The 25,411-nt window shown below is 33.3% G+C and overlaps 1 protein-coding gene and 1 non-coding gene across 2 annotated transcripts in view; both read left to right on the top strand.

Moving 5' to 3' along the window:
* Window positions 1-25,411, top strand: part of IPO7 (importin 7) — a 47,679-nt gene that overhangs the window by 12,960 nt on the left and 9,308 nt on the right. Inside the window, exons 2-19 of the mRNA XM_057749124.1 lie at window positions 866-947; window positions 3,823-3,976; window positions 4,548-4,706; window positions 8,277-8,433; window positions 9,961-10,050; window positions 12,768-12,862; window positions 12,979-13,063; window positions 14,910-15,044; window positions 15,704-15,803; window positions 16,550-16,626; window positions 17,284-17,400; window positions 20,079-20,168; window positions 20,580-20,745; window positions 20,938-21,098; window positions 22,202-22,330; window positions 24,185-24,251; window positions 24,332-24,457; window positions 24,909-25,006. Of these exons, the coding sequence (XP_057605107.1) occupies window positions 866-947; window positions 3,823-3,976; window positions 4,548-4,706; window positions 8,277-8,433; window positions 9,961-10,050; window positions 12,768-12,862; window positions 12,979-13,063; window positions 14,910-15,044; window positions 15,704-15,803; window positions 16,550-16,626; window positions 17,284-17,400; window positions 20,079-20,168; window positions 20,580-20,745; window positions 20,938-21,098; window positions 22,202-22,330; window positions 24,185-24,251; window positions 24,332-24,457; window positions 24,909-25,006 (2,088 nt within the window). The remainder of the gene's footprint in view (window positions 1-865; window positions 948-3,822; window positions 3,977-4,547; window positions 4,707-8,276; window positions 8,434-9,960; window positions 10,051-12,767; window positions 12,863-12,978; window positions 13,064-14,909; window positions 15,045-15,703; window positions 15,804-16,549; window positions 16,627-17,283; window positions 17,401-20,078; window positions 20,169-20,579; window positions 20,746-20,937; window positions 21,099-22,201; window positions 22,331-24,184; window positions 24,252-24,331; window positions 24,458-24,908; window positions 25,007-25,411) is intronic.
* Window positions 20,315-20,498, top strand: LOC130829546 (small nucleolar RNA SNORA23). The gene has a single exon (XR_009047571.1). It is a non-coding gene; the product is annotated as a small nucleolar RNA SNORA23 (small nucleolar RNA).

Here is a 25,411-nt window from a genome sequence, read left to right as displayed (position 1 = left end):
TAAAACTTGGGCTGGAAGGAGGAGACGACCTTACAGGAGGTGGTTATATTGAAGAGGGAATGAAAACACATACAAGAAGAGATTTCAGTTCTTTTTTTAATAAATCAAAAGTAAATATGACAAATTTAGGGATTAAGTATCTCTTTTGTACTGTTAATGAAAGGAACCCAGGATTGTAGCATAAAATTTGAGTAATAGAAAATATATATAGAATAGCTCCTCTATAATCCTACCACCCCAGATATAACTTATTAGCATTTTTGGTGTATTTCATTCTTTTCTATATATGTTGCAATTGTATATTCATGTAAATATATTTGCTAAATTATCATATAGTTTGTATCCTACTTTTATTGTATGTTCAAAGGTATTCATTTTAAATTTTCTATTGAAGTATAACATGCATACAGAAAAGTGGTCATGAGGATACAGTTGATTAATTTTCACAAACTGGACAGACTTTTATAAAACAACCATATTAAGAAATAAAATGCTATTAGCACTTTGTAAAACCGCCCCTCAGGCTATTAATTTTTACTCATTTAGTTTTTGTCTAGCCAGTTAGTAGACTGTCTCTGGAGAAATTATTACTGAATTGGAGAAATAGGTATCACATAAGACACTGTTTTTGAGCTGCTGCCACCAGTGTAGATTAGAAGTGCAATGGTATGCAGGAAAATGCAAACATCCAAAAATTTTAGGAGTTAGGTTACTGAATTTTTTTTTGAGTTCCTTATAAGTGAGTGATATGAAGTAAATCTGGAATCAACTTGTGGAGGAGAGCTTTTTGTGCCAGTCAAGCAATGAAGTAGAATACTGAAAATATTTATTTGCAGAATTTTAAAATGTACTTTTTTATTTGTAGGCACACAAGTCTCTGAATTTTGTTTCAACACTGCTTCAGATTACTATGTCGGAACAACTGGATTTACCTGTGAGACAGGCAGGCAAGTTTCCTGAATTATTTTCTTGGATATATGTAAATAATATTGTTTAAAAGGTTCACTGTTGAATAGCAGAAGTATTTTGGGAAGGCCCTTCAGTGATTTCCTTCCCTGAAAATTGGTTTTACCCCCTTGTGTTTACTACAAACTGCCACAAGTGCCTTGATACCTGGTGGCAGAATTTAAAGGAATGTGATATTTCAATGAATTGAAAAAGAAGCTGGAAGGAGAAATTGATGTGATTTATTGAAAGATTCTCCTGTTTTTTTCCATGATGAATGATTCTAAGATACAAACCTCGAGGTATTTGCTTTTACTCTTTTAACCTTCTAAAAGGTATTGTTTCTTAGTTCCAGTTTCAAAAAAAATTGAGTAATTCCCTCAGTATCAGAGTCTATGAAAATGTGGCATACTACTTCTGATATTAGGTGTTAATCTGCAAAATAATGGAATTCACATCTTTAATGCTTGTTATTTAATTTATTTGCAGCTGTAGTTCTTATAGGAAATATAAAGTGCCAATAATTGTACTATTCTAGAAGAATGAATTATGTTCTGGGGTTATTTCTTGCTGTTCTCTTTCCCTATACCAATTTTGTTAAAAAAAAATTTTTTTTTTTTTTTGCTTACTTTAACCTATAGTAAGCACACCCCTTTTCTCTACATAGTGTTAACCTTAAAATTTATATTTTAATGGCTTAATAATTTACCACAGTGTGCTGTATGCATTGAACCATTTCTCAGTTTTTGGAATTTAATCACAGGTCTATTTGATTAACAATTGTATTCCCAGTGCCTAAAGTATGTTGCCTGGCACACTGCAGGTACTCAGTAAGTGAATGAATGAATGAATGTAAGTTGTTTAAGATTTTTTTTAATTGGTATATATAAGTAGCACAAAAATGAGACATTTTTTCTGCCTATAAAATACAGTAATTTCACTGGACCCTGCTTAGCAGTAAATCTTCAAAAAATTTTCTAGTTAAATAGGAAAAGATCACTTTATTTTAACTGTCATTTCTTTTACTAATGAAGTTCACATTTTCCCATTTGGTTATTTTTTTATATAATAATCTTTGCCTTTAAATCTCAAAATTTTACTAAGATGTTGAAACTGTTTGACATTTAGGAGGGACCTTAACACATGAGAAACTTGATTATGTGTATTAGCAAAATTAAATTCTGCTAGAAAATTGTTTATTAGTGTGTACAAAACCAGAAGCATCCAAACTGTGGAGTTGGTCCTAATTTTAAAAATATAATCATTACTTTAAACTTTGTATCCTCATAATAATTGAATGATATTTTGTATTGTGCATGGTATGTGGTTGTTTTATCTGCTAGACTTTGAAAGATGCATTCATTCTGGATGGAGTAGACTGAATCACGAGGTTCTTGCAGTGCACTTCTCACTTGTTTATGTGTTTTGTTTGACCAAACACCTTTTAAAATACTGAATCAAAATTGTACAAAGAGGTATATATATTCACTTCATCTGTGCATTGTGATAGAAGGAAATACCCAGAGGCTATCTCTAGAAGACTTAGGGTCTATATCAGGTCTTAATTTTTATCTTTGTTCTGTTTTGGAGCTAAAGAGTAAAATAGTATTCATTTGAAATGTCAGTTCCACATACTGAGCCAGTGTTCTTGACTGTAGATGTAGTTTATCTTAAAGCTTTTGTTGAAGGATATTTTAATATGTAGTTGTAATCTTTTTTGAAATGCTGTAAACTGGGGTATTATTTTAATTTCCAAGATAAAACAAAATAGAATATAAAAATCATAGTTGTATCAGTTATCCTTATTTGATTAGGTACAGGACTCCAGGTAAGAGTTAATTACTAATCAGAGAAAAGTCAGTGTTTTGCAGAATTTAGGGATCAATTTTGAATAATTTCCCTTTCCTGTACATTCTATACATTTACATTTGAGGAGTCTCTTTCTCTCATTTGGGTGGAGAGGACTGGATACAAAGCATTGTAATAGCAAGCTAGTTCAGTTAGAGTTAACTAGCAATGTGCAAGGTAGCAGTATAACTGATAGAAGGTAGTAATATGTATTTTTTAACACAGCAAATTCTCCCATAAAATAACATGAATTTGAATTGGTGTGATTGTGGTATGTGATTGAAATGCTTAGATTTATTGACTAAGAATCTTTATATACTATAATTTTTCTGTGATTAAAAATAACCTTTGTTTGTCTTAGTCATTTGGGGCTGCTCTTAACAGAATACCATAGACCGGATGGCTTATAAACAGCAGATATTTATTTCTCACAGTTCTGGAGGCTAAGAAGTCCAAGATTAAGGCACTGGCAGATTTGGTCCCTGAGGACCCACTTTCTGATTCATAGACCCTCACATGGTAGAATGGGAAGAATCTCTCTAGGCTCTTACAAGGACATTAATCCCATTCGTGAGAGCAGAGCCCTCATTACCTGACCAAAGGCCTCATCACATTGGGTGTTAGGGGGCCACAAACATTCAATCTGTATAACAGGGTTATTAATTATAGCGACTTTATTAATATGTATATGTGGTTTTGTTTTTAGAGGCTTCATTTAGAAAGCAGATTTGGTAAAACAGCTTTCCTAGAGAAAACAGGAATGAAAAGTCTTGTGTGTAAATGTGTTCTAAAAACAATTTTGTTTGTAGTTTGCAGAGTTCTCTTAGACTGTATATTTAATAATAACTTTGTGGGTGATTACTGTAGCCAAGCATTAAATTTGTGTTTTATCAACTTTTAAAATTATAGAATAGAGTATTTTGATTTTAAAGGACAGCTTTACTAGCAGTGGTTGGTCTGAAAGAAATAAATTGAGGTGTAGACACAGGGATATTTACAGTGCTTTCACATTCTTTTGTCATATTTTAGGTGTTATCTATTTGAAAAATATGATAACACAGTATTGGCCTGATCGGGAAACGGCACCAGGGGATATATCCCCTTATACTATTCCGGAAGAAGATCGACATTGTATTCGAGAAAATATTGTAGAAGCCATTATCCACTCTCCTGAGCTCATCAGGTATGTATATATTTTAAACTTAACCATTGTTGCAGGTATATAATTTGTGGGGTTTGGAGAGCTGCAGAAGAGGGGGTCTTTTCAGAACATAAAAATCTGTCATTTTTATAGCACAAAACTTAACAAATGCTGCTACAGGAGAGTTCTTTTTTGTTTTATTTTCTTACTACAATTTAATTTTACATTTATAAAACCCAAAACTTAAAGTTTGTGTAAAACTTGTGAAACATACTATGATCAAATGAAAGGGGGTTTAGAAAGTTATAGAATGCTTTCATATACTTTATATTGTATAGTCTTTTGATATTTGGAAGCTCAGTGTATATGATTTTGAAGAATTTTTAATGAGAATAGTTGGTGTTCTAAATGAAACCTGTCAGTTGATGATGGGGATGAAAAATAAAAATAAAATCACTTGCCTTTGTAACATTTGTTGGGTTTCCTTTAAATAAGTAGTAACAATTTTGCTTAGTGATTTACACGTTTTTGTCTAACAGCCTTTTTCTCTGTATAAGTTAGCAAAACTTGAGGTAGCATTTCTTCCTCTTTATTGTTTATTTTTGACTTTTAGGGTACAGCTTACTACATGCATTCATCATATCATCAAACATGATTATCCAAGTCGCTGGACTGCCATTGTGGACAAAATTGGCTTTTATCTTCAGTCTGATAACAGTGCATGTTGGCTAGGAATTCTTCTTTGCCTCTATCAGCTTGTGAAAAATTATGAGTAAGTATCTCTCTCAATTCCTGTAGAGTTTTGAGAAGTAAAAAAGCTTGGGAAATTTAGGCTAATTGGTTTGAGTATCTTAAAATTTCATGTGGTATATATACTAAAGTTAGTGAATTACATGTTGATTTTAATTGTGTTTTTTTGAAATAGCATTCTTATTTTAATTCTGAAATCGCTTCTGTTGATTCAACTATGAAACTCCTTGTGCCCTTTTTTCTTAATCATTATCTGTTTCCCTATTCAAAACCCAAGTTATCTAACTCCCCAATATAGGCTCCTCAATTTGTGCTGGTAAAAGGCCTAAAGATAAGCTTTTTTAAGATGTGAAGGGGGTCAAAGTACATTGAGCATTAGAGCTCTTTACTTTGGCTTTCTGTGAATTTTTATCTTAATTTGGGTTCTTGCTAAGTTTCAAGACCTACGTGTAATTCTTTAAGAAGAATATGTCAGAATTTCATATGATCATTTTTAATCATTATGTTTGAGGGATTCATAGTCACCTACTTCACTGTTGGCATATTTGAGCAAATTATAGTTCATATAAATAATTAGTTCATATAAATAAATAAGAAAGATTTAGGGATCATTTTTGACCTGGGCTTAGGAATCAGAGAAAAACTAACCTTGGAAGTTGAGGTATAGCACTAAAAGCAGTAAGCCAGATGTTGCAGAGATTTTCTCTTAAGTGTGTGGTGAAAGTACTGAAATTGGTAGGCACTTGAAAGTTTTGATATTAGAAAATTATGAGGAAGGAACACTTACACCATGATGGTGGCTTTATTTCCAATCCTAACAGCTACACAGATGCCATTGTGAGCCCTCTAAGTCTGGGGCTTGTAGTTAGCCTCCGATACCCTTTGTGGGTCCCATCTCAAAGTAGCTGATGAACTGCTGCTTTTGTTCTGAGCAGGAAAGAAGTATACCATTTACAGTATTGGTACTGGTGTTTTCTTGTGTTCCCACCAGCTACCCATCTTCCTGCTAAGGAATGTTCCAGCTGTTGCTCCAACCTCTGTCAGAGTGCCAGTTGTTGTAGTTCTGGTAAGTGAGTGACTAAACTGAGAGAGAATAACAATAATAAGCTGTCATTGTCATTAAGGAGTTTCAAGTCTCTCCTGTCCTTAATCTTAGCAGGAGAGAGTATGACGAGGACTTTTTAAATGGGAGACATAGGAGGCTGCTACAGTGTTGGAATTTTAGTTCATTTTCAGCCAGTGTTTGATTGTGGAGCACAAGGTGTTCACAAGGGATCTGTGTGGACTGAAGCAGTTCTAAGAAAATTCATGGAGAAATTGAAAGTTGTGATGGCCTTCAGGAGCATAGATCCTCAGGAAATGCTTGTCAGTTGAAGGAGCATAGCAGGAACATTTGAAGAGGAAGGCGTGTCTCACCACATGGAGTAGTGTGAGAAAAGAAAGAAAGGTACAGAGGTGGAAATGAGACATTGTTTTTAGTGGGTAGTGAGGAGACCACTAAATGGTATGGATAACTTCTGCTTAGAGGTTGGGGGTCATTTTGAATTGGTAAATTGGGACCATTTAAAAGAGGGTTTTGAATGCCATGGTGGGGAATTTGCATGTGATCTTTTACATGATGAACCATCAACTTTTTTTTTTTTTAACAAAAAAATGATGGGCTAGTATTTGAGGACTCCCTATGAGTATGGTTCATCAGATTGACACACTGTAGCCTTGTGGTAGTAGACTTTTATTTGAGGGAGGAGGTGAACTCCACATCCTACTCCTCCAGCATCTTGATTGCTCCCTAGGCTTTTATTGATGTCCCATTTTCACACTTTCAGGAACTTTCAGGACTTATGGAATATATTTGTTTCCTTCCATAAATTACTTTCATACCCATTAGTTTGGATATGGTACCACCCAACTTCCAGTTCACTATTCAGTGTAGAGAAGGAGGTAGGAGAGAAGAATGTCTTAACATGAAATGGGTATTCACACCCTCTTAATGTGGGTGATCACCTGGGTTGGATAATGGAAAGAGGTGCATAATATAATACAGTCCTCACCTTTACTGTCAGTAATTAATATAGTTTGTCTAATCAGGTTGGAGAGTGCAAATGGCTTCCTTTTGTAAATTGTTATTATTTTATTGACTCAAAGAAATGTGCAGATAACCTTTTAAAATGTATGCTAGGTATAATTTCTTAGCACATTAAGTAATATTTAAAAGTCTGTCAGTGAGTTGTTTAATAATCTCAGTCATTATTAGTGTGAACATTTCTTTCTCTTGGTGTTTTTTATTCTTGGCAGTTTACTTTGCTTCTCATTTCTCCCAGTAGGAAAAAACAGTCCAGCCTTTTAAGAGTGTCTACCTTTACCTTTTAAAAATGTGCTAAGATATTCAATTCTTAGATACATTTTCCCCCTTCAAAAAGGCTACTGTGATAAAACTGGAGTCTGGTAGGGAAAATCAAGTATTTAAAAATTAAAAAAAAAAAAAGCCAACAGACCTTTTAACAATACTGTTAAAATGCTAAGGAATCTATATGGAGGAATGTCTCAGTTAGTCAGCAGTTCTTTTTAATTTTTGTTTAATTATTTGGCTGTGTCAGGTCTCAGTTGCAGCATGCAGGATCTTTCATTGAGGTGCAGGCTCCAGAGCATGCGGGCTCAGTAGTTGTGGCTCGCAGGCTTAGCTGCCCCACAGCATGTGGGATCTTAGTTCCCCAACCAAGGATTGAAGCCGCATCCCCTGCGTTGAAGGGTGGATTCTTAACCACTGGACCACCAGGGAAGTCCCTAATCAGCAGTTCTTTACTCATATCCTTGGAGCAAAATGGGATTCGGAATTCAGTATTTTTCAGATTTTAGAAAGGTAACAAGGTTCACATAATACACTCCTATGTACCAGTACCCAAGGATCAAACATTATATCTGCTATAAAATATATGAATATTCACTCCAAATGGGCTAAATAGAGATCATAAATAGTCTTGTTGACATCAGGTTTTGTTGCCAAAAAGGTTACCAAAGAAATTCTGATCTATAGTGCTTTTAGAAATAGAATATTTTCTGTTTTATAGATACCACTTCTGCCTTAATGCTTTTGGTATGTAAATTTCTTAAGGATGGTAATATATATATCAATTTTATATCAATCAGCTGCTAATGTTTAAAAGCCAAATCATTGTAGCTCCTCAGTTGTATCAATATTTACATTTAGAGATAGCATAGTGAAGTGGTTAAAGGGCAGAATCTGAATCTTCTGAGGTTCATACCTAGATGTATACACTGGGAAAAATACTTAACTTCTCTGTGCCTCAGTTTCATCAACTGTAGAAGTGAGAATACTAATGGGACCTTGAAGATTATTTACCTCCTAATAAATGCTCAGTAAATTTTAGATAATAGTATTTGAGGTTTTTCTCAAGTTGCTTTTTGTCTGAGGTTTGATTCCATAGTAGGTTTTCCTTTCTAGGAATATACAGTTGCTTAGGAAGTATTTGCTTATATTTGTATGAACAGAGAAGTAGTTTAAATTTATATCTCATATATAAATAAAATGTGAATAAATTCTCACAGAATTAGTTTGTATTCCTACCCAAAGGTATAAGAAACCAGAGGAACGGAGTCCATTGGTAGCAGCAATGCAACATTTCCTGCCAGTTCTAAAGGACCGTTTTATCCAGCTTCTTTCTGATCAGTCTGATCAATCTGTCCTCATCCAGAAACAAATTTTCAAGATCTTCTATGCTCTTGTTCAGGTAATTTTATACATAGTCAGACTATCATTTGCCACCTTAAACAATGATAAAGAATTACAGCATCTGAATAATAATTTCATTTGAAAATCTAGATTAAGTGGATAAATTGCTAGTAAAAATATAAATTGCCAAAATTATAAGTACATTAAAGTCTAAACAAGCATGCTTTCTGAAATACACAAACGGCTCCAATAATTCTTAAATTACAAATGGTCACTCTTAAGTTCTCTTAAACCATCCAACACTACTTACAAAATTAGTAAAATTTTCTTATATCTTTCACCTTAAGAGTTCACAAGTCTGAAAATCAATTACTGGATTAGAGTTTACATCTAACACGTGCTCTGTTATGCCAAATATACATACATTGTCCCACTAATTACAAAACCTATTCCTAAGCTTGACACAAAAATACTAATACTGTGGGCTTGTCTGGCACACAGTAATGGGCCTTATTATCTTTGTATATTGTTCTAAATCTTCCTGGGATAAAAGATCTCACTAAGGAAGTGATTGTGTCTATAATCCCAGTGAATTATAATTACTTATGAAACAGAGTTGTTGATTAGTGTTAAAATTTTGGCTCTTTTTGTGCCACAGAAAGATTCATCTCATCTACCATGGTTCGATTCATGCCATTACTTATTTTTTTTAAATCTCATTTAAATAGACCTGTGACTTTATTTCCACTAAGATTATTATAACTCACTCCATTGTTTGGTTGGATTTTTCATGCCTTTAATAGATCTTTAAAGGTAATCTAATGCCTTTTTAATGGCTCCTTAGGCAGTTTTTTAAAAAGTGATTTGGATAGACAGTGTTTATAATGTTTTTAAATTTTTTTCCCCCTAACTGGTAGGATCACAACTTTTAGATTTTAAAAATAAGTGTTTTTTATAAATTATTCTAGGGCATAGGACCCAACTAATTTTTAGAGACTAGTGTACCTTGAAATCAAAATATAGTACTGTCTCATTTGTGAAAATAGAGGTCCTAAAATCCTAAATAGGATATTGATTTTATGAGTGTTAAGTGATACAGTTTATCCCAGAAACACAGGAATGGATCAAGAGTAAAAAAACCAGTTTTTGTAATTAACTTTTATATTACACAAAAAGAGAGACTTGTACACAATCTTTAAGGATGCCAGATAAAGTATTTGGTAAAACTTAATAACCATTTCTGTTTAAAAAGAAAAAAGAAAAAAACTCTTTAAGAGTCCTGGGGTAGAAATTTCCTCACCCTGATAAAGGATGTTCACTACAAATTGCAATAAATATCATACCTTATGGTGAAAATCAGATACATTCCTGGTAATTTGGGAATAAGACAAGGATGCCCACTATCATTGTCCACAGTTCACCATTGTACATAACTAACCAAATCAGCCAGATGAGAAATTTGCCTATGTACTGAAAGGAAATGTGGAATGAATGACATACTTTTTATAGGTTTTGTGAGGAATAAAAGGAAGTTGGATTTTCTTTTATAAGGATTTAAAAATATTAATTCTTGATTTTAATTTAGTATACACTACCACTGGAGCTGATAAACCAACAGAACCTGACAGAATGGATAGAAATTTTAAAGACGGTTGTGAACAGGGATGTTCCTAATGTAAGTCTCTGTATTTCTTACATCACTAAACTTAAATATTTAGTTACCTTTTAAGAATTTAACTGATGTTTCCTAAAACGTTCTTTGCAAATTTATATAATTTGTGATGCAGATTTTTCTAGTTAGAGACACCATTTCATTTGTTTACACATGTGAATATACTAAGTGAAAAATTGAAGTGTTATTTTGTATATTATTTAAGTGCTTGTATATATCTTTTTAAAAAAAATAAATTTATTTATTTTATTTATTTATTGGCTGCATTGGGTCTTCGTTGCTGCACATGGGCTTTCTCTAGTTGCTGCGAGCGGGGGCTACTCTTCACTGTGGTGCGCAGGCTACTCATAGTAGCTTCTCTTATTGCGGAGCACGGGCTCTAGGCACGTGGACTTCAATAGTTGCAGCACACGGGCTCAATATTTGTGGTTCACAGGCTCAATAGATGTGGCACATGGACTTATTTGCTCCTTGGCATGTGGAATCAACCCAGTGCAGGGCTCAAACCCGTGTTGCCTGCATTGGCAAGCGGATTCTTAATCACTGCACCACCTAGGAAGTCCTGTATATATCTTTGTTTATTCCATCCTAATTCTGTTTCTTCCGTTCTTGAGTTCATAACATATCACCTGATATAGTTAGAAAATTTTTTTTCTTGTAGTGAGAACTTTGAAGATCTGTTCTCTTAGCAACCTTCAGATGAACAATATAGTATTTTACTTTTCACCATCTTCCAGAATTTACTGTGGTAATCATTTCACAGTATATACATATATCAAATCATTATGTTTATACCTTAAACTAATACAGTGTTAGATATTAATTCTATCTCAAAAAGAAACAAAGAGCCCATAGCTGGATTTTAGCCTAATAATTTGTCAGACATGCATGAATGGGGGAAGAACTTGATTTCCAAGTTGCTCAGACTTTGTAGTTAGTTGTATTACTTGCTTTTTAAATAACGACTTCGTAGAGATATAACTCAAATACCATAAAAGTCAATATTTTAAAGTGTACAATTCAATAGTTTTCAGTAGTACATACAGAATTATCCAACTATGTTATTTTTTCACATTTAATAACAATTTTTAGAATAACCACAATTTTTCTTTATAATCTAGTTTTCTAGAGATGTAGGGAGTTTACCATTCCTGTATCCCTAGTGTGTTTTCTTTTACATACCTTGCTTCTTTAATCCTCAAAAAAAAATATCCTTCTGAATACATTTTAAACAGACATGGAAGGGTTATGTAATTTATCCAACATAATTTTATTAGTGGAATAAGTGAGACCAACCTCCTGTTTTATAGTTTATTGCTCAAATTTTTATTTAAAAAAAATGCAGAAGAAATAAATAGGACATTTCTTCCACTCCACAGGAAACTAGTTTGATGTGTTATTTTCTGTACACATTTAATAGGTATAAAGTATAACTTTTAGGAGTTTTCATACTTGAATTCTGTACCTTTTCGGGTATAATTTGTAATTATAAACATGGAGATATAAGTAAACAGTTCAATAAGTTATGACAGTCATATTCACCCGAGTTAACGATCACCTGGAATGTTTGCTGGTGGCGGGATCTAGTCCTTCCTACTGTCACCATTCTCATTTGTAGCACCATAGATTAATTTTACCTGTTCTAGAATCTAGTAAAAAGGTAATTTTTTGTATCTACCTTTTGCTTAATATATTTATGATATATTCATGTTGTGTTATGGTAGTTTGTTCCTTTTTATTGACAAGTGGTATCCCGTTGTATCAATGTACTGTAGTTTATTTACAAGTTGATGGGTATCTGGGTGGTTTTAAGATTTTAGTATTACAAATAAAGCTGCTGTGAATGTATATGTTTAACTTTATAAATAACCTCCAAAATGGTTGTACCATTGTTCTCACTGGCAGTACATGGGAGTTTTGGTTGTTCCACAGTGTCATTTCTCTGTCTTAACTTAAAAATATGTCATGGATGTCTTAGGTCAATATATAATGAACCAATTCATTCTTTTAATGGTTGTGTAGTTGTCTGTTATGGATATTCCATAATTAAACATCCCCTTATTGATGAATGTTTGGTTCTTGGTAGTTTTTCTCTGTTAAAGATAGTTTTGTAAATGAATAATCTCATACATAGGTATTTATGTATTTATACTAATATTATTAAAACTAGGTTTCTGAAATGGAGTTTCTCATGCCCTTTTGATTTCAACTAGTTTTAATTAAGCTACTTTGCATGGCCTTGATTTATGTTATTTGGATCTTGACTAAAATGTTTGATTTTAAACTTTTATAAGAATGAGAAAGCATGTCCTTTGTAGCTAAGTAGTGAAGCAAAGTGTCCCCCCTTTTTTTTTTTTTAATTTATTTGGTTGCGCCAGGTCTTAGTTGAGGCAGGTGGGCTCCTTAGTTGCGGCACATGGGCTCCTTAGTTGTGGCATGTGAACCGTTAGTTGCGGCTTGGGTGTGGGATCTAGTTCTCTGACCAGGGATTGAACCCAGGCCCCCTGCATTTGGAGTCCGGAGTCTACACCACTGCGCCACCAGGGAAGTCCCCAAAGTGCCTCTTATAATTAAATAAGGGTTAGTACTTTTCTTGTCCTGGCCTTTTAATATGAAAAGCCCACGTTGGAGGAGCATTCATGTTTTTGTGACTCTGTTCTAAACTGACACTATTCCTGTTAGATTGTATTGTCTGTCATTAAATAAATGTTTCTTTAAAGGAAACACTTCAAGTTGAAGAAGATGATAGACCTGAGTTACCATGGTGGAAATGTAAGAAGTGGGCTTTACATATCTTAGCAAGGCTTTTTGAAAGGTACACACTTCTCAATATATGATAATTTGAGTTTATTTTTTTTAAGAATTAGTTTTTTTAATAAGTGCTGTATAAAGCATTGTGAAGACATGATGGGCATTTTAATGTTCTTTTAGATATGGAAGCCCTGGCAATGTTTCCAAGGAGTATAATGAATTTGCTGAAGTATTTCTGAAGGCATTTGCTGTTGGTGTCCAACAAGTAAGTCGAAGATAATTTTTCCAAGTAGAAACATGGCACTATTATGTTAATTTGTCTTGTTTATTTCTAGTTTCTTTGGCATTCAGAAGTTTCATATAGCAGAATTTAACAGTTTGAACACTGTAGTAGTTCTCAAATCTTATGGTCTCAGGACCTCCTTAGGCTCTTAATTTATTGAGAACCCCAACAAGCTTCCATTTATGTGAGTTATACCTTGTGGTATTTACCATATTAAAAATTGAAACAAAATTTAATAGTGTTAATTTATTTAAAAATAATAACCTATTACATATTAACAGAATATTGTTTTTGTTAAAAATAACTTAAAAATGAATAATTTTTAGCAGGAGGAAATGGCATCGTTATACATTTTTACTAATATCTTTAAGGTCTGCCTTAGTGAAAGGTAGCTGTATACCCATCTACCTCTGTATTCATTCTGTTTTAATTTGTTTTGATGGAAGTAGGTAAAGATAATTTGGTCTCAAAGATAAGTTGGAAAAGGAAAGACTGTTTTAATACACTTTTCACATAATTGTGGAAATTTTTTTTATCACACCAACCAACATTTGTGGTATTTTCTTAAAGGTTAACTGTAATTTACCGTTTGAAACTGTAACAGTAAACATTTCATATTCTGTTACATTAACATCCATTGGTCTGTGTTGCACTTTGAATGGGTCTTTTATCCATATGTGGTTTTGTAACATCCTGCCCTGTTCATTGGAAAATAGTGACTTACTGCGTCAATGCCAATTTTCTAAATGTTATGTTATTTCATTGTGTAGTTTTTAAAAATTACATTCATTAATATCACCATTGAATTCATGAGAAGTGTCTTTAAGTGTAGGAAAACTGTCAAGTGGATCTAAGTGGTGGTTGTAAGATTTTGAGAATTCTGATTTTGCTTAAAAGCTCAGATTTTAACACCAGCAACATATTGTTAGTTTCCTTGAAGTGAGGCTCATTTTGTTCATTTTTGAGAAAAAAATCTGCCACATACACAAGTCTAAATAATCATAATTTGTCTATCATTTTTTCTTTCAAGCTTAGGATAATATTTGGTGGAAAAAGCTACTATTTCAGCTTTTTCCCAATCATTTGTACTTTGGTATGTAGCAGAAGTTATATATATATACTTCCCATTTATTAATATTTATATTTCTGGTTCATTAAGGACATTCCTGAGGAAAGTTTGTTCTCTGATTATGTGGCTATAAAAAATATGATGACTGCTAGTACATTTTAGTGCCACTTCTTTGATTCATGTTAGGCACCTGAAGTTTTACCATCACTGCTTTTGTACCATCAATGCAAATGTCAACATAGTACAGTGTACAAAGGGCAAATAATGACTTAGCATTATTATGAAAATCGTTTTGAGCTGTCAGACCCTGAGAGGTCTGTGAACCTCTCAAGTATTTTGAGAGCCTTTGACAGTTGCTATTCTCAGGTATCAAGTTGAATTAGAACTCTTGGCAGACAGTAAGAAAGTGGGTGAATGGTGTGGGTAAGATTTTCTTAGAAGCTGATTTTAACAATGTAGTGCTGTCTCAGAATATTGTTGTATGTTGCGTAAGTAGCATATGGTTTTCTCTTCTTTTTATACTTAATCAGAAACTAGTCCTTTGACACACAATGTTACTTCAATTTGTTTGTTTTAAATACTTTGGGTATAAATATGGTCCTTCAATACATAATTTTAAAAATTACTTTCTTTTTAAAAGAATATGGTGGTTATTTTATGATGATAACCTGGGTAATGTGTCAGATGTTTCTGCCAGCTTGTAAGTGCTTAAACTTTCTGTTTAAACTTCGGTTTTTGATCAAAAGTTTTTTTTCAAAGGTTTTATTGAAGGTGTTATATCAGTACAAGGAGAAGCAATATATGGCTCCTCGAGTTTTACAACAGACATTAAATTATATTAATCAAGGAGTTTCTCATGCCCTCACCTGGAAGAATCTGAAGCCTCATATACAAGTAATAATTTTCTATCAGAAATGTTTTTCTAGAAAATATAATGAAAAGTACATTTATTACCAAAAAGGTTGAAAAAATGCATTTGTTGTTGTTGACCTGTGTTAACTTAGTCTAGTTCTGGTGATTGTAATATATTAGAAAAATGATGCAATATCCTGACAAACTTTATAAAGGGTATTTTGTGAATATTCAGATTATTTTTTAATCTGAAACTGTTATCTTAAAATTTGCCATTAAGTTCTTATTGTTGGATCATGATTAGTTCAACATGATTGGCTAACATGTAATTTGTAATAGGCAAAGGACTGTTTCACTAGATTACTTTTGAGGCTAATTGGCTTATATACTATTTCCAGTGTGATTTATTTGCTTTATTTAGAACTGTAGGGTTGATGGACTGAAATTTCACATTGTGTTTTCTCAGAATGCTTAATTGCTACCTATGTACACGTCTTATTTTATAATGATTTGTTGCACAGAGGGTGGGAATGTATATGTTGATTGTTGATCTGAGAATGCATTCAGTGCTTTACTGAAGTTTGATATTAAGCTTTAAAAGATATACTATAGAGTTACTTTTGTTTTAGCACTTAACAGAAATTTGAAAGTTTAAATTTGAAGACTGACTTAAGGTTACTTTCTTAACTTTTAAATTGCAGGGCATTATCCAAGATGTTATTTTTCCATTGATGTGCTATACAGATGCTGATGAGGAACTTTGGCAAGAAGACCCTTATGAATATATACGCATGAAGTTTGGTAAGGAATTTTTACTTTTTCATATAGTAAACCTTGAATATTAAGGCCTCACCTTTGAAACTGAAAAATCTTCTGTTGTTTTAATGTAATTTATCCATTGTTTAGACTTTTGGGAAGCTATTCATTAGTTTTGGCATCTGGTAATGACAGTCTTCATTTTCTGCAGACACGGATACAGTAGTGTTAATAAGTTACGATTATAGTAAGTTGTGATTACTGGATGTGCTTCTGGCACTTGCCAAAACTGTTATAATACACCTTAACACTAAGTGTCTAAACTAGACTTTTGGATCCCATGTCAGTCATCATGTGTGTGGAAATTGAGAAGACGCATACTGGAAGCTGGAGTCCCATGGAGTCTCTGCATGGAACTAAAGAATTGTAATTTGGCTAATGTTGAGTATTAGTCCTTCTTGGTACCAAAATCTTATGTACTTTCAGTAGTTTGTACTTTTGTGACTCCATTGTGAAAATTCTCACAGTAGAGATTATTCTCCCAAATAATCATTGGGAGAAGTTGATGGATTAAGATTTAATTCCTACTGGAAAGACAAGGAATTAGGCTTTTGCAAAATTGTATGGGGATCTGGGTTTATTTTCATACTCATCTTCTGTGGAGATTTAGCATAAATTTAGGGTCCTTTATTTGTTGTTGTTACAGAGCATCATTTATAAATTATGTGAAAATGTTTGTTGAAAAAATTGAAATTACTGTTTTCTGTATTAATTTTAAATTTATTCTCTAGATGTGTTTGAGGATTTCATCTCTCCTACCACTGCTGCCCAGACGCTTTTGTTTACAGCTTGTAGTAAGAGGAAAGAGGTAGGTTATTTAATATGTGGATAACTTTTGCTTTAATATTTAAAATATGTTTAGATATACACTTGCGTTTTTTTTTTAATTTATTTTATTGAAGTATAGTTGATTTACAGTGGTAATTTCTGCTGTACAGCATAGTGATTCAGTTATATGTACACAGACATTATTTTTCATATTCTTTTCCATTATAGTTTATCACAGGATATTGAATATATCTCCCTGTGCTATACAGTAGAACCTCGTTGTTTATCCATTCTGTATGTAACAGTTTGCATCTGCTAATCCCAAACTTTTAGTTTTTAATGGTAACCATGTAGGTCATTTTGTCATCAATTTTTTTAATATATTAGTTAATTAATTTATTTACTAGCTGTGTTGGGTCTTCTTTGCTGCACGCGAGCTTTCTCTAGTTGTGGCGAGCAGGGGCCACTCTTCCTTGCAGTGCGTGGGCTTCTCATTGCGATGGCTTCTCTTGTTGTGGAGCACAGCCTTAATTGCTCCGTGGCATGTGGGATCTTCCTGGAGCAGGGATTGAACCTGTGTCCCCTGCATTGGTAGGTGGGTTGTTAACCACTGAGCCACCAAGGAAGTCCCTTGTCATCAGTGTTTTAAAAGGATTGTTTGGGTACCCAATAAAGCATTACTTTTCCTTTAATCTAGGTACTACAAAAGACTATGGGATTTTGCTACCAGATTCTTACAGAACCAAATGCCGATCCTCGAAAAAAAGATGGAGCCCTGCATATGATAGGCTCTTTAGCTGAAATACTTCTGAAGGTATTTCTTCATGTGTGTGCGCATAATTTGTTTTAATAATAGTAGTAGAGATAGAACAGAATTGAGGTACCATATGGTTTGCCCATGTAAAGTGTACAATTCAGTGGTTTTCCTTATATTCAAGGAGTTGTACAGCTATCAATTCTGATTCCGAAGTGTTTTCATCATCCCCAAAAGAAACCCTCTTAGCAGTCACTCCCCATTTTCTCCCAAATCTCCCAGCCCTAACCCTAGTCTACTTTTTGTCTGCTCTATGAATTTGCCTATTCTGGACATTTCATATAAATAGAATGATAAAATATGTGGTCCTTTCCGAGTGGTTTCTTTGGCTTAGTATATTTTCAGAGTTCATCCATGTTATAGCATGTGTCAGTCTTCCTTCTTTTTTATTGCCAAATAATATTCCATTGTATTGATATGCTGCATTTTATCTATCCATTCATCAGTAAGTGGACATTTGTTTCTGCCTTTTGGTTTTTCTGAACAATGGAGCTATGAACATTTCTGTACACATTTTTGTGTGGACATACGTTTTCATTTCTCTTGGATAATATATACCTAGGAGTCAAATTGCTGGTCGTATTTTGAGAAACTGCTAGACTGTTTTCCAGTATGGCTGTACCATTTTATATATTCAGTAGCAGTGTGTGAGGGTTCCAGTTTCTGTGTCCTCACCAACACTTGTTATCTGTCTTTTTAAATTATAGCCATCCCAGTTGGTGTCAAATGGTAATCTCATGGTGGTTTTGATTTACATTTCCCTGATGGCTAATGATATTGAGAATCTTTTTATGTGCTTATTGTCCATTGTGTATCTTCTTTGCAGAAATTTCTATTCAAATTTTTTGTCCATTTTTAAATTAGGTTATTTGTCTTTTTACTGTTGAACTGTTAGACTTCTTTATATATTCTAAATACTGGAAATTTTTCATATACAGTTGACCTTTGAACAACACAGGTTTGAACTTTTTGCGGGTCCACTTACACCTGGATTATTTTCAATAATAAATAGTACAGAACTATGTGATCTGCAGTTGGTTGAATCTGCAGAAATGGAATCACGGATATGCAGTGCAAATTGCAGATTAAATGCAGATTTTCAACTGCGCAGAGGGTCGGCGCCCCAGTCCCCTCTTTAGTCAAAGATCAACTGTATATGGTTTGCAAGTATTTTCTGCCATTCTGTGGATTATCTTTTCATTTTCTTGATGTTCATTGAAGCATACATTTTACTTTGATTTTCAAATAATGTCCTCTATACTTTTTTGTTGTTGCTTTTGCTAAAGGTAATTCTTTTTGCATGAGTTATTTTCTTTTCATGTTGCAAGATAATTGTAGTGGTTTTTTTTCTTCTCAGAAAATTGATCTTTAAGGAAATTTGTAAACATAAATATATCACGTCATAGCCTAGGAACGTCATGCTTTTGTGACACACATTTTCTGGTAAAGCATGATTGACTGGGTGAAGTTTATGTTTAGAAACCTCACCTTAATTGTACACATTTCATCTGACTTCATAAATAAAAGATCTGAAATTTGTTTTCACTTTAGAGTTAATAAATGATAACTATTTCAAAGTGTAAGTAAATATTTAGACACAGTTCATCCAAATCCCAGAAACCTTGCTCCATAGGATGCTCCACTGAACTCATCTCCATTAATTTGTGGGCATATTTTGTGTATCTTTCAGCTTTTCTGTTATCTGTCCACTCATTCTTCTCTTAGCTTATAAAGAGTAAATTAAGTGATTATTTGTTGTGTCTGAGAATCTTGAGTGAGTTCTCTTGGCACATTCAGGTTTTTGTTTTAACTTTTATATATTTTTAAATTATATACTTAGATAATCACCCAACTTTTTCTAATGTTAACATATTAGATAGTCATGCCACAGTTCTCAAAACCAGGAAATTCATATTGACATGATACTTCTAACTAATCTACAGAACCCTTTCACATTCTGTAAGATATCCCACTAATGTCCTTTTTTATTTGGTCCCTGATACAGTCCAGAATCCCACATTGCATTTATTTAGTTCTCATGTCACATTAGTCATTTTCATTTTCTTAAGTGTTGTCAATTTTTAATGTTGATTTAATATGTAATTCAAGGAACTCTTCTTAAAAAATTGTTACCATTTAGAAAATATTTTAAGATTCACAAGAGTATCTTTTGATATCCAAATAATTACCTTAAGAGCGGGCTGTTACTCAGTCTGTTTCTCAGTCTGTATTGTATTGTTCATTTAGAACCAGAGAGATTCTTTCATTATAATAGTTTTATAAGAAAAAACATTTTATAAGCTAAGGAATAAAATTAACCACTCTTCCATGCCTTAAACACCATTGATTTTAAGATTTGGCATAATTGCTTTCTAAACAAATGATGTAAAAAGATTAATAAAAGTTATCCAGTGTTTTTTTTTTTAAGAACTTTTATTGAGATGCAAGTGACATACAATAAACTGCATATATTTAAAGTGTACAGTTGGATTTTTTTTTCCTGGTAGTAATGTATATATTATCCAGTGGTTTTTGATAATAACGTTTGAGAATAAGAAAATGTGGGTCTTAGGGTTCAAAATTGCAGAATAAATGTGTGTTTTGACATCAGTAGTCATTTTTGTATATCTGTTTGGCATTTGAGATGATTATATTTGGAACTTTGTTTACTTTTACAGAAAAAGATCTACAAAGATCAGATGGAATACATGTTACAGAATCACGTATTCCCTCTCTTCAGCAGTGAACTAGGCTACATGAGAGCGAGGGTATGTTTTAAAGCTGTTTTGATTTATACATTTATGTCTTGTAATGAATAACTGCTTTTGTGGGCTTTTAAATGGAAATTTAAAAGTTCACTTTGAAGCCATATTTTATTCTAGACTTCTGTTTTATGTAAGTCTTTAAATGGCTGCTCATGATGTGTGCATAGTGTTCATCTGTGTCTGATAGCAGTGTCTGTCTGTGTTTTGCATTCAGATCTTGCTACCCACACAAATATCATGCAGCCAGAGAGTAAGTTGGGATCATAGTACTGGTCTAGTGTTGTGTCTTTGGGCATATCTACCACTGGCCAGCCTCCAAATTCCCACACATGGAACTTTGACACTAGAGATATTGTCACATGGTAGAATTTAATGTAAGATACCTATACTAACTCACTGCATTTTTTAAAAAAGGCTTGCTGGGTCCTTCACTATTTTTGTGAAGTGAAGTTCAAAAGTGACCAGAACCTGCAAACAGCCCTAGAGCTGACACGAAGATGTCTGATTGATGATAGGGAAATGCCTGTCAAAGTGGAAGCCGCCATTGCACTTCAGGTGCTGATCAGCAACCAAGAGAAAGGTAAATCGTTTGTATCTCAAAAATGGTGCGGTGTGCTCACACGTAATTGTGCAAGGCGTGATCCTAGACACTGGATGCACTGTCGTCCTTCTTATTTGAAACTATTTCTTTTACTCTTGGGTATTATATGTTATATCAGGTTAAGGAGTTTTAGCTGTTCTGGCTAAAAGTTGTTTCCTCTTTCTCTTACAGCTAAAGAATACATCACACCATTTATAAGACCTGTCATGCAGGCTCTGCTTCATATTATAAGAGAAACAGAAAATGATGATCTTACCAATGTAATTCAGAAAATGATCTGCGAGTATAGTGAAGAAGTTACTCCTATTGCAGTAGAAATGACACAACATTTGGTATGTTGTTTGAAACAATTATTTATGCATTACTTAGATAACAGTAAATATTTTCACAGAGCTTACTATATGTCAGGCACCATTCTAAGCCCTTGGTATATATTTTAACTCATTTAATTCTCACACAATCCTATGTGAGGAATATTCCTATACTGAGAGAAAATGTGAGGTATAAGAAGTTTAAGTAACTTGCCCAAGTTAGAAGGGGTGGGCCTGGGATTCACACCCGAGCTTTAGGCCTCTACAGTGCACAGTTTTTAACTTGTACTTGAGTTGCATCATGACTACCTTCTTTGTGTGGTTTCCTGGAAGGCTTTGGACCAACTTAAAGATAGAGATAATAGTTATAAATGGATTTTTTAAAATGAAGTTTGTTTAAATAGTTATTTTATAGTTGACCTTTGTTTATTGTACATAGCCCTGAACTTCTGAGAATTAACAATGTAAATTATTTAAGGGTAGTAGAAAGTACAGACTAGTATCCAACAATTATCTGTTCATATTCCCTATATAATGATTTATTTGGTGCAGTTTATATTCTTGCTAAATATTGAGGTTTGAATAATCTAACTCTTGGTATTTGCTGTGGTTAATCTTAACAGCTGATTTTGAAATGGGTAGACATTTGGATAAATACAGTAGTGTTCATTAAAAGAGTATATTGCATTTATAATAAGCTGATTATTATGTCTCCTCATAACTAATAACTTTGCTCCGAGTTCTTCAAAATGATTGAATTCTGTGGCAACAAAGTCCTTGAGGACCAATTTTGACTAGTATTTGGGCATTGTCAAATGTTAGCCAGTAATATAAAAAAAAATGTTCATAATATTAAGCACTTCCTATGCCTTGTCTCATTTAATCCTCACAGTTTATCTCTATGGAGATATCAGGAAAAAGAGGTCAGGTAATCTGTTTAAGTTGACCTAGTTGGTGGCAGAGCAGTACCATTGATTATAGAACCCAAGCTCTTAAATAATATTAATTGCTTTGGAAATGCTGATTGGTTGTGCCGTCCCAGTGAGAACATTTTAAAAGTTATAGACAAAAACGTGTTTATACTGCTTTAATGGCAAACCTTAACTATATTCTGTTGAATGTAGGCAATGACGTTTAATCAAGTAATCCAGACTGGGCCAGATGAAGAAGGAAGTGATGACAAAGCAGTTACTGCTATGGGAATCCTGAATACCATTGACACTCTTCTTAGTGTGGTTGAAGATCATAAAGAGGTAAGAAAATGATCCAGTGTTGTAAAGGGTTTAGGGAGTTTCAAGCCATTCTTCATCAGCTGTTCTGTGCTTTTTGGATGGCTCTGACTTACCTATTCTCTGGTCATCTTCTCACATACCTTGATTTTGCTCTTTTAACTATTACCCTTTTTGTAAGTACCTTATAAATATTTTAAAGGAATAGGAAGGAGGTATTTGTATCACCATGTCTTTACCTCAAGGCTCTGGGATTTGGCTCCTTCTTAGGGTTACTTTTTTCAGATCCAAAATCGGTGATTCCTAGGAAAACATACTCTTCCTAGTTTTCCTTTTTAATTTTTTTTAAAAAAATTTTTAATTAGGGTATAATACATATAATACATACCACTTTAACCATCTTTAGGTGTACAGTTCAGTGTTATTAAGTACATTCACATTGTACAGCAATCACCATCATCCTCCTAGTTTTCTTCTTTTACTGTTGTCTTTCGGAAAGGTAAGAGAATTGTAATCATGAATTTTAAAAATGGAATTATTTAAAACATATGGAAAAGAGTAAAAAATAGAAAACTAACCAGTACTCCTTACCCACCACCTAAATTTATTAGATTTTTAACGTTTCATCGTATATCCTTAGACTTCCAGTAAGATAAGGTTGTAGATAGTTGTAATTGATATCATCAGGGCTCCACTTTTTTTTTTTTCTTCAAGAACATTTATTGAGATACAGTTGACATACAAACTGCATATATTTAAAGTGTACAATTTGATACCGTTTTTCTTATTAGTAATGTATATATGGCAATCCCAATCTCCCAATTCATTGAGGGCACCAGTTCTTAATCTTATTTCCCTACTTCCTTCCCTTAGAAGTAAGCACTGTCCTAAATTTGGTGTTTATAATTACAGTGCAGATATTTAAATCCATAAATCATGTTTACAGATTATCTACAAATTGCCTTTTGCAACAGGAAATTTTTAGTAAACTATTTTTGTTGTAGATTGTAATTGGAGGTAGCTAAAAACCATGAGGAATCCTGTAGCTACCTTGTGGTTAACAAATCAATTGTTTACTATATTTGAAAAGATGAGATGTATTGAGTATATGTATTCAAAATGGATGTCCTGCTTCTGTATCTGATTAGTAAATTTTATCTCATTTCCTCTCCCCTGCTTTTTAAACATTCTGATGACTTTCAGGGATTTGGGATCCAATAGAGGACTATACTGACAAAGGGGGAATTTTTATTTTCTGTCTCTCTTGTATGACTTGGGGGCATAGCTCACTATTATATAAATGCAGATGACTTAAAAGTTATTGGGAGTGGTAGGAATAATGCCTTCTTTTAAATGATTTTCCAGTAAGGTACTGATTTACATCTCAGTTACACTCAGTTATGTCTGGGCTGAATTAATCTGTTTACACACAAAAAGATTTTAGTTTCTCTGCAGAATGATGTGGCTCCTTTATTTTATTTTATTTTTTTGGCTCCTTTATTTTTATACTTACTTGCATTTTTCCAGGAATTTTTTTTTCTTTTTTAAATTAATTAATTAATTAGGTTGCACCAGGTCTTAGTTGTGGCATGGGAGCTCGGAGTCTTAAACACTGCACCACCAAGGAAGTCCCTTTTTCTTTCCTTTATAGGTAAACTATACATGTTATTTCCTGTGTTTGTCTCATTTTTAATGGTATTTCATTAAATTTCATTCCCTGTTGATTCACAATTTCATAATGAGTCATTTTGAAACAAAGGCTTAAAATATTTGTTAACAATATTGACTTTACATTGAAATACTTTGAATTATTATACATTGTTTAATAAGTCATTCAGTGTGCTGCAATTCCATATGATTGTTTTTCTTCTCTTTTAGATAACCCAGCAGCTTGAAGGAATCTGCTTACAGGTCATTGGAACTGTTTTACAACAGCATGTCTTAGGTATATACCCCTGATTGTGTTAAGAATATACTGTTTTGTAAGAGCAAGCATTGTCCTAATGACTGAGTATTCTCTTTTAGAATTCTACGAAGAGATCTTCTCTTTAGCACATAGTTTGACGTGTCAACAAGTGTCTCCACAGATGTGGCAGCTACTACCTCTGGTATTTGAGGTTTTCCAGCAAGATGGCTTTGATTACTTTACAGGTAAGTCAAGGTCATCATAGAGGATTTGATGAGGATTCACCCCATTTGTATTTAGTTTTAGAATATCATTTGAACATAGACTTTTGAATATTCTGAATGCTTTGTTGTTTGGATAAGTTATCAGTAGCAATTAATGTTCACAGATGACCCATAGCATTGATTTCCACAATACATTTGATTTAGTTATCACTCAAGTTATCAGCTGAGATCTTTAACACATATTCTTAGCTTCTGCCCCCATCAGTCTTCTGTGTATAATCTTTATGTTTAACCATTAAATATGAAGGAATGTACTTTAATAATAGGCCCGTTTTTACATTTAATTATAAATGAATAATTGAAAGTGAACTTTAGGGACAGAACGTTCAGACTTGCTTTCTTTTTCTGAGATTTTTCAGAAATAGCATTTATGTTAGTAAAGATATTTAACTGATGCTTTTTATTAATACAGATATGATGCCTCTGCTTCATAATTATGTAACAGTTGATACAGACACACTTCTGTCTGATACCAAGTACCTTGAAATGATATACAGTATGTGCAAAAAGGTAGGTCACTTTTAGTTAATATAAGAACATGTGAGGCTGGTGCTATAAAAAGTACAAAATTGTGAAGAGACATGGCACCACATTATGGTGAACATGTTATTATATGGGTCTGACAGAGCAAGGGCTTTAAGAGTTATAAACTAAAAATGGCTTTAATTCCTAGATCTCTCATTAATGGCTTTGACAAGTATTTGTTTTATGTCTGTCTGCCCTCTGATATTTAACTGGAGTTATAAATGTTTTTGATTTTAGAGTGCCTGGGGCTTAGCTTAGTTCTTTGCTAAGCTTTGAATCAAAAGAAGGAAAGAATCAAGAACTTACTTGAGAGATTTTTGAAAGGACCAGGAACAATTAGAGATGTTTTATAAAGAAAATTCTCAGACTCGCAGACATAGAAAACAAACC

The sequence above is a fragment of the Hippopotamus amphibius genome, chromosome 9 (assembly GCF_030028045.1).
Source record: "Hippopotamus amphibius kiboko isolate mHipAmp2 chromosome 9, mHipAmp2.hap2, whole genome shotgun sequence".
Lineage (NCBI taxonomy): Eukaryota > Metazoa > Chordata > Mammalia > Artiodactyla > Hippopotamidae > Hippopotamus > Hippopotamus amphibius.
Note: the sequence above shows the minus strand (reverse complement) of the source record. Positions and strands in the feature narration are given on the sequence as shown.